This window comes from Poecilia reticulata, linkage group LG21 (assembly GCF_000633615.1).
Source record: "Poecilia reticulata strain Guanapo linkage group LG21, Guppy_female_1.0+MT, whole genome shotgun sequence".
Classification (NCBI taxonomy): Eukaryota; Metazoa; Chordata; class Actinopteri; order Cyprinodontiformes; family Poeciliidae; genus Poecilia; species Poecilia reticulata.
The window spans coordinates 11,845,005-11,855,191 of NC_024351.1; the positions used below are offsets into that span (position 1 = coordinate 11,845,005).

General features: G+C 43.1%; 1 protein-coding gene across 1 annotated transcript in view; it reads left to right on the forward strand.

The window, feature by feature from the left end:
- The window catches only part of extl3 (exostosin-like glycosyltransferase 3), a 30,911-nt gene that overhangs the window by 16,219 nt on the left and 4,505 nt on the right, over positions 1–10,187 (forward strand). The window contains exons 2-5 of the mRNA XM_008397458.2: positions 2,715–5,293; positions 6,094–6,221; positions 8,152–8,296; positions 8,406–8,534. Coding sequence (XP_008395680.1) covers positions 3,161–5,293; positions 6,094–6,221; positions 8,152–8,296; positions 8,406–8,534 — 2,535 coding nt within the window. The 5' untranslated portion in view covers positions 2,715–3,160. The remainder of the gene's footprint in view (positions 1–2,714; positions 5,294–6,093; positions 6,222–8,151; positions 8,297–8,405; positions 8,535–10,187) is intronic.

The window sequence follows — 10,187 nt, forward strand, 5'->3', positions numbered from 1 at the left end:
TACGACTGCAAAGTGGTGTGGTGGTGTTACGGCTGCAGTCTGTGCCGCATAAGCAAAGACATGTTGTGTTTTATCTCCTTTTTATGTGGCTCTGTTTAATGTTGCTTCAGTCTTACAAGTAAAATGGCTCCATCAGCTTCCCTTAATGGCAGCCAAAGCCTCGCAGCTTGGCGGTAGGTAATGATGGCATTATCATCGATCCCCACAAAGTAAGTTGAGAGCGATCAATGCTTCACTGTGTGTTCTCCATGCAAACTGCAGTCAGATTAGGCTGTCTACAGCAGAGGGACAACTTTCTGCAGATTAGAGAACTGCTACTGAAGAGATTGAAATTTGGACTTATCTATGCATGTTGCTCCGTTTCCCAGAAGGCAGCCACAGGCAGCGCTTTAAGGCAGCATGTTTTTGGTTCCAGATTAGGCCTGGCGGCCACATCTGCTAACATCTGTGTGCCATGAGGCCTCTAATTCTGGCAGTCATGCACTAATTAATCAGGCTGTTGTGATAGTTGCAGTTCAGGGACGTCGCTGTGCAGCAAGACGGAGGCCAGTGTTCAAACTGTCATCCGTTCTGTGAATTTGTATTTCATATGCAACCTCCTTAATGCCAGAGAGAAATAAGTTGCATCGACAAACCGTCCTACATTAAGTGCAGCGGTAACTATTTTAAATAATAAAGCATTACTTGACCTGTAGGCTGTTTATCCTAAAATGAATTGTGCATTTGTGTATTTTGTTCTCATTTAAAAGGTTAATGCATTAATAGTCCTCCCAATGTTGAAGTTATATTTTTGTTTCATCATTTTTCTTTCACCGAGTTTAATAATAATTGCTTTTGACATGTTTCTCCGTGATCCGCCAGTACTTTTATGTCTTAACTCTGTGTTGACGGTTAAATGACAACTGTTAAGTCAGCAGTCTTTGACTCAACTGTGGTTAAAACACTTCTGTATTGAACAATCTTTTTTTTATGCGGCCTGTGAAATATAAATGTAAGACGCACTAAGCTCTCCATAGTTTTAAGACATCACTAAATATATCACTTTGTGTGTAATCTATCTACGACTTTCACTTTTTGAAGTTAATGAAATTCAGTAATTAGACTGAGCAGTTTTCTAAAGTGCAAGTGTAGCATTAGCATGTTTACACTGTTGTGATAGGACTTATTGGGCTTGTTTCATCACCCCGAGTTGTGCCAATAGGTCCAAGGAGAACACGGAAACATGCATTAGTTGTAATCTGAGATGTATGACTTGTGAGCAGCAGGCAGAGGTTTATTTGACTCAGAAATGATGTCTGAAATGATAAATGTCTGTTTTAAAGACGATCTCGGTCTCTGGCCTGATCTACGGCAGCTCAGATGTAGCAGTAGCTCAGACAACTCGCTTATCAAAAGGTGATTATGTCAGTGAGGATAAACGCCTCCTACATTCCTCTGGTCTTTGTGTTGCTCTGAACTGCTTTATGTAACTTGCTCGGTGTGTTTTGGGTTTGTAAAGTGCTTGATAAGAACTGTTTGGCTCTTGGCCTATCAGGTGACATCTACAAGGCTTTTGATGTAGCTGTAGCTTGAGCAGCACATCTCTCGCTGCTCTTAGAAACTGACGGAAAACTTGTTATACATATTTTTTATGCTCTTTGTGTGTGTGTGTTTTTTCGTCCCAATACTGAGATATCAGTTTAACACTATTCATCAGATGGCACAGCTGTTTATCTTCTGTATGCCTGAGCCTTTCCCGGTCCTGAGGCAATCATCGCTCTCTAGCATGGACTCTTATCAAGGGTGCTCGATAATTTGAGTCTGCGTTGAGGTCAGGATGCAGGAGGAGGGCTTTAATGAGATTTGCTGAAGGTGCTTTTGATGTTAATTTCCTGGCTGGGTGTGTGTTACAAATGACGGCTCTCCAGAGTTTGGGCTCTGTGTGACATGGAAAAAAAGATTAAATTGAAAAGTTAATTGAAAACCAAAGATACCTTGTATTGTTCAGCTCAGTGATATTTGTCTTCTGTGGGAGGCAATCATGCACAGGCTGAGCAGCTGAGCCTCTGGCTGGCTTTGCAAAGCTTTGACTATAAATCTCATACATATTGCTTCCCTACTTATTGTCTCTTTCACCTCAACTTGCTTTTTTACTTCACTTCCAACCGCACGTCCCTAACAAAAATCTGGGTTTCACTTTGGAGTATGAAAGAGGCTGAATACATATGAATACCACATTTTGGGTTTTATTTGGTAGAATGTTTGAAAACATCCTACACTTGTCATTCTACAATTATGTGCTAATTTATGTGGATTCCTCACATTCAGGTTCAAGGTATATGAATGTTTTTTTAACTACTCCTTATACCTTTATTCAAATTACTGAAGTTTCACAAAAAAACTGTTAAATGCAGCTGTTCACTAATTACATCCGCTTTATGCTTTGTTTTTCTTTTTGGATCATATCACCTAAACTTTTATTAATCAATACAATTAATCATTTTATGAAAAGACTGCAAGTAGTAACAGCTGCAGTAGCACCACAGCAAGAGATCTGCATTGTGCTGGACAATCCTGCACAGAGAAGAATGTATGAGATGTGTTGTGGTGTGTGAAGCCAGAATTGCTGTATATTTGAATGAAACCACCATGACATGATCTGTACTTAAGAGTTTGTTCTTGCCTCTGATGATCTATGGCACTTATTGTTTGTTTCCTGCTTTTCTCTGTTTCAGGTTTCTATTTTAAGAAGATTAAAGAGATTTAAAAAGATCAACATCCTGTGGGTTTTCTGATGGGGGATCAGAAAATGAGCACATCTGAGCCGTCACATGATCATCATGTACTCCTGGCTTCATCCATCAAGGGACTATCCCTTTGCATATGCTGAACTGTTTCCTGGCAAACATTCAGAGGAATAGTTGAACCTCTCTCAACAGAAAATGGCATCAACTTTAGTGGGTAACAATACAGAGTACATTTTAGAGTACAGGTGAGGCTGAGCCTCAGCCCACACCGCCTACGGGACTCTTTGTGGAGGAACTCTGCAGCAGATGACCTTTAGAGAAGATTTAATGGTTTAGTTTCTGTCCCACCACCTTGCTGACAAGGTCGACCATGGCTGCTGCTCCTTATAGAAACGGTTCCTTGGTGGGGCGAGGAAAGGACTGACCGGTAAACGATGCAGCGTAACGGTGGCGGAGTGGGTGGCGGAGGCCAGACATGGGTGCTGCGCCGGGTACGTCTCACATGGCTCAGTTTCATGCTCTTCTTCATCTTGGTCTTCTTCCCGCTCATCGCCCATTACTACCTCACCACCATTGATGAAGCCGGCGGGCCCGACAAGCGCATCTTTGGGCCCCGGCCTGGCGGAGAGCTGTGCGAAGCCAAACACGTACAGGACCTGTGCCGCATCCGTGAGTCTGTCAGCGAGGAGCTGCTGCAGCTGGAGGCCAAGAGGCAGGAACTCAACGGCGAGATTGCCAGGCTCAACCTCCGCATCGAGGCCTGCAAGCGCAGCATCGACAGCGCCAAGCAGGATCTGCTGCAGCTGAAAAACGTCATCAGCCAGACCGAGCATTCCTATAAAGAACTGATGGCCCAGAACCAGCCCAAGCTGTCTTTGCCTGTTCGACTGCTACCAGACAAAGAGGACCCAGGACTACCTCCACCAAAGTCTCCGCGTTCCTGTCGTCTGCGGTCTTGCTTCGACTACGCACGCTGTCCTCTTACATCTGGGTTTCCCGTTTATGTCTATGACACAAGTTCTTATGCTTGGGGGAATAATCTTGACCCACTGGTGAAGCAGGCTTTTGCGGCATCCGTTAAAAGCAATATTTATGTAACTGATAACCCAAGTATCGCCTGTTTATATTTAGTTCTGGTGGGAGAGATACTAGAGTCCTCCCCTTTGCCGTCTCCTTCAGAACTGGAGAAGCAGCTGAAAGCTCTTCCTTACTGGAGATCTGATGGACACAATCATGTTCTGGTGCATTTCTCCAGGAAGTCCATGACTCAGAACTTTTTGTATAACGTCAGCACAGGAAGAGCAGCGGTCGCCCAGTCCACCTTCCTGGAGCAGCAGTACCGTGAGGGATTCGACCTAGTTGTGTCCCCGCTGGTCCACGCTCTCTCAGAACCCAACTTTTTGGAGGTTCCGCCACAGGTTCCTGTAAAGAGGAAGTACCTTTTCACTTTCCAGGGTGAGAGGGTGGAGTCTCTAAGGAGCAGTCTCCAGGAGGCGCCCCCTCAATCGTTTGAGGAGGAACTGCAGGGAGATCCGCCCGCCGACTACGATGATCGGATAATTGGCACTTTAAAAGCAGTCCAGGACAGCCACCTGGATCAGGTACTGGTGGAGTTCACATGCAAGAACCCAAAGCCCAGTTTGCCGACAGAATGGGCTCTTTGTGGGGAGAGGGAGGACAGGCTGGAGGTGCTCAAGGCTTCTACGTTCGCCCTGGTGATCGCTCCAGGGGATGGACAGCTGGTTGCCTCAGCAGGCTGCGGCATGAGGCTGTTTGAGGCCTTGGAGGTAGGGGCGATTCCTGTTGTGTTAGGGGACCACTCTAGACTACCTTACCACCAGTTTATCCGCTGGACTGAAGCCTCCATTATAGTACCCAAGCCCCGTGTCACAGAGCTCCACTTCCTGCTGCGCAGCCTATCGGACAATGACATGCTCGCCATGAGGCGGCAGGGTCGTTTTCTCTGGGAGACGTACTTCTCAACCTCTGAAAATGTTCTCAACACCATCCTCGCAAGCATACGAACCAGCATCCAGGTTCCTGCCGCTCCAATCAAGGACGAGCCCGCGCATGAGATTCCCCACAAAGCCGGGAAGCTGGCGGGAACGGACGCCAACCTGGCTGACAATGGGGACCTGGATCTGGGTCCCGTAGAGACGGAGCCTCCATATGCCTCTCCCCGCTTCCTCCGCAACTTCACATACACGGCAGCAGACACGTACAGATCATGGAACAGGGCCCCGGGGCCCTTCCATCTGTTTCCCCACACTCCTCTGGACCCGGTGTTGCCCTCGGAAGCCAAATTCCTCGGCTCTGGAACCGGTTTCAGGCCCATTGGTGGGGGCTCTGGGGGCTCTGGGAAGGAATTTCAGGCTGCTCTGGGAGGGAACGTCCCCCGAGAGCAGTTCACTGTGGTCATGCTGACATATGAAAGGGAGGAAGTGCTGATGAACTCTCTGGAGAGGCTAAATGGGCTGCCGTACCTTAACAAGGTAGTGGTGGTGTGGAATTCACCAAAACCTCCTTCAGATGACCTCCTCTGGCCAGACATCGGCCTGCCTATTGTGGTAAGATTCATGTTCCCTGTTTGCATCCTGCTAAAGATTTGTTAAAGCTCCTTGCTGGACTGCTTCGTAAAATCAGTACTAGACACCTCAGCTATAGTTTGCCGCTTATAAAACATTTCATTGTTGGTTTTTTCCAATTCTTTTGCCCCATTTTGTTTTTCTAATCAGGATATAAACAAAAAAATACTTTATTACACTTACACATAGCTTTAAGGGCATCACATAAGGCAAGTAATCATCCATTAACCTTTATGAGATTTCTTTATCATTTCTTTTCTAAAATAATACCAGCATTTGAATGGGGTTTTAATTGTTATGGTGCCCATTGTGTTTACTATTAGAAGCACATGCAGATTTATTCTTGTAGCACGTGTGACGTCATTGACCCAAATACACACAAAGCAGAATTGGCAACATTAATAAAATGCCTGCTTCCTTGCTAATGTTTCTGAAATGCACAGTCTTAAAAATAACAGTTATTGCAAATTAGAATCGCTGTGAAATTTAATGTTTCTGTATATTGTAGGCAGAGTTTTAAAATGTGTTTCATAAGTTTAATTAGTAATTTGGCCTGGTTTTTTTTTATTTATTTATTTATGTATTTTCAATCATAAGAAAATAAAATGGCCAGCAATGGGGGAAAAAATAGACAAGTTACAGATCTCAAGACATGGTGCCCTGTTTTCCTTTGCAGTCATTTTTTTTTCAATGTCTTTTCAAACTGTTCTGGGTGGTGTTATGTAAAATGTTCTCCGTGTTGCTTTATATAAATGCCCTTTTTTGCCAACTCATGCCTGCAGGTTGTCCGCACAGAAAAGAACAGCCTCAACAACCGCTTTCTACCCTGGGACGTCGTGGAAACCGAGGCCGTCCTCTCCATCGATGACGATGCTCATCTTCGGCACGACGAGATCATGTTTGGCTTCAGGTCAGTGAAGCTCTGAGTAGTGTTGTTTTCTCTGTTTTGCGCCTACAGGAAAGATTTCAAACTCTAAGATTGAGCAACTGAAACAAGAGCATGTGGAAGAGCCTTTGGAGTGGAAGTTTTTCTGTCTCCCTCATCAGTTAGAGAGAACTCTTGACCCACTGAGGTTCACGCCATGGCTTCAGTTCTTTGATATTTTCCAACGTTTGACTCTGCACAAGCCTCCTGAGGTTCCTCCATGGCATTATAATCAGGTTGAAATATTGACTTTGACTGGACCATTTCAGTACCTTGATTCTACTGCTGTGGTTTTGCTCCTATGTTTGGGATTTTCTCAAGTTTGAGTCGGTTTTAATCTTTCAGACACCAGGCGTCACATTTGATCGTAAAATATGTTTGGACAGAATGAAGTTGGGGGTCGACTTGACTGTAAGATGACCAGGTCCTGGCCAGTAGGTCTGAGGTGTGTGTTTTTACTTGCGGTGCACCGATTGCAGTTTTCTGACTGATTGCAGATCTTTGTTAAATTCTGTTAGATTTAGGAGTTTAATTATATCTGGTCAGATTTGTTACTTGGAGCCAAATCTAATTCTCAATCAGTTGTAGTTGCAACATTTTATCTCTGAGGAAAAAAGAAACATCCCAAAAATTCAAAACACCACTTTGAAGGAAACCACTGAATATGACGCAATAAATAAAAAAAGACTGAAGTATGCATGTGTCTGTTGAATATCTCAAAATGTGAAGTCTGTGTTTAAACCAAATAAAAGCTGTTTTTTCCTGCATGGTTCTCGCCCCTGCTCCCATCTTGTTTGGAGCTGCTGTGGCAGCTTGTCCAGACAGGCAGAAACCGGCCCTCTGTTTGTCTGTGTACTGGGTCATATGTGATGCATTTTCTCAAACTTCCCCCCCAATGATTACTCAGGAATGTTTCCTGACCTCCTCTCCAGGGAGAGAGAAGTCCCTGTGCCGTTGAGCATCTTAGATTTTTAAAGTGGCTGCACATGAATGTATTGGAGAAGCTGATTTACTTTTGGACATTCTGTGGATCTCCTTGGATGGGAGGAGTCCAGTTATCTAATCTGAACTCAGATTGAAGTGTGTTTGTTTCTGTTTTACTGATGTCGTGCAGATGTTATGAGTAAGAATATATGCTTAGCCTTGGAAAAGTATTCACACCCCATACATTTCAGCACAAAGTGATGCATAACTGTTGCGTTGAAAAGTCTGATAAATACGGAGTTCATTTGCATTTAGCCATCTTTACTCTGTTACCTCTAAATTCCAGTGCTTTAGATGTTACATATGACAAATCATCCACTTTGTGTGGTTTTTAATATAAAACCTGTATCTTGATGGATGTAGCTAAATTAAAGGTAATAATTGTGGAAAAAACTCTTTTAAAGGCTGAAAAAGACTTCAGACTAGGACTTCATCTTCCTGATGAACATCAACCCTGAAAATATAGTCAACAATAAAGGTTAGAAGGCCATAAATGAGCATAAATCTGATAAATATTCACTCATGTTCTGTCCAGTCGGAGCTTGAGCATTTTTGTGAAAACGTCAAAATATTTTGACGTTTTAAATACAGTGAAAAGGTGGTTTGCTGCTTTATTGTATTGCTTTTATTGTCTCAGGCTGAATGACATACTTTTTGGACTTCAATTTGTAAAATGTTGAAAATTATTGTTTTTCCACCTCACAATTTCACACATCTTTGTCACATGAAATCACAAAACTTATGCTAAATTTGAAAAAGTCAGGGCACTACAATTCTTCCTTTGCTCCTTTGTATTAGCAGGGACCATAACAAACATGAAGAGAGGCAAATCTGAGAAACTTTGAACAACCCGAGTAAAGTTTCAGACTATGTGAGTAAGATCTTGAATGACTCATATTGTTTGTTTTCTCCGTTTGGTGGTATCTCTCAGAGTGTGGCGTGAGGCCAGAGATCGCATCGTCGGTTTCCCAGGGAGGTATCATGCGTGGGACGTCAACCATCAGTCCTGGCTCTACAACTCCAACTACTCTTGTGAGCTCTCCATGGTCCTGACAGGAGCCGCTTTCTTCCATAAGGTCGGATAAAAAGAAGTATTAAAAAAAATTTAAATAAAATCATACGCTGTAGAGTTTTATACAGCCATGTTGCTGACAGATTTCCCCTGTGTGTGTTTTGTCCTTGTAGTACTACGCCTACCTGTACTCTTACGTGATGCCCCAGGCCATCAGGGACATGGTGGACGAGTACATAAACTGCGAGGACATCGCCATGAACTTTCTGGTGTCTCACATAACCCGCAAACCACCGATCAAGGTCAGAAACGGCACGCTGCGTCCTCGCTCTTCAAGTTTCTGTTTCTCCCCCTGGGTTAAATGTATTTTTATTTTTCTCTGTTTAGACTCTCCATTACTCAAACTGGCATGTCCAATATTACCCGCATAAAAAAACCCAACTTTAACTCATAAACAAGCTCACGTCGGTGGGTCATGCTTGCTTTTTCTGTTCTGGGTTTTTATTGGAACGACGTTCATCGCTGCACAGCATGTTTATGCCTGGGCAAATAATTACGGTAATCAAGCTGCTGGAGCCTTTGGTTTTAAAGTTATGCCTGATTTATCAGGGTGGGGATATTCAGCAGGGAATTAAGGCCATCTTTGGTGGAGGGAGGGTGTTTTATGACGGCACTTCACCGAAGAGTAAACCCTTTGAATATTGAATTTGGAGCAAATCTGTCGTTCTTATGGCAGAAGGAATATATTTCCCTCCTCCTACACCCAATAGGACAAATAAGATTGGAAATTAAATAGCTTTTTTTTATTGCACCGCTGGTGAGAAATTGGCAACATTCAAATCTGAATGTTTTGCGAGTTTTTTATTTATTTATTTTTTCATAATTGAAATCTTAAATGGGCAGCATGTCTGCACAGCAGCAGATTTACCACAGTCATTTTTAAACAGCGTGTCCTTATTTTTCAGGCGGCGGTAGACAGAAACAGGCTTCCCCCCCCTCTCAGCTGCAGACTAATGTTTTTCGCTTCAATGCATTGTAAGATTTCAGCCGCTTGCTGCTTGATTAGCCAACATTTGTTCCTTCTGTCTGGAAGGCGCGCCGTCTCAAGCGGACTTTGCAATTGCTCTGGAGAACCTCCTAGTAGAATGGACTTTAAATGGGCCTTTGATGGCTTTGTGTGTTACAATGTTCTCACAACTGAGGCTGAAACGAAGCTTTTATCCAATTTTTCCTTCTTCATCAGCATCGCTGATGCACCTAAATGAAACTTTAAGCAGCATCGACTCTGCAGCAACATTTCAAGAGTTTAGCATCGTGTCGATAGCACTTCTAAATGAAATATTTAGTGTTGGATGGTTTGCAGAACAGAACAATGCTTCCCTTAAATGTTTAATCTGGTATTAAGGACTGAACAAAGTGATGGCGATAGGATTTGTTCTAAACTTAGACAGACTGCTTCCCCATCTGCAAAATACAACCAAACTGTCATCAATTTAAACTTCAAATAAAACGTTCTCTCACATTATACCATTAAAAAGACCCAGTGCGTTATTTTCTTTTAAACATCTCCTGTAAGAGTTAAAATGTTCAGCTAGTTCCTCTTGAGCTTGTTCATTTTCATAATATGTTTTGTTTTTTGTTTTCTTTACAGTTTTTGTCTTTTGTCTTTTAAGTGCACAAATGATTCCTTGTGCAATAAAATGTGCTCTGTAAAAAGTCTGCCAGACGGAGAAAATTACCACCACTCAACACTTAAATCTGTTTTTAACACTTTATATCTCCAACAAGCACTGTTCTTGAAATATGTTCAGACCTCAAAACCACTTCCACCAGTACAGTGTTGCTTTGTGTGCCGCATCACTCACTATAATTGAGAGTTTTGAAGCCACTTGGAAGAACAGAAAGCTGCTTTTTGGTGCGCTAAGAGAAGATAAGTCTGCATTTGTAGAGGTTTA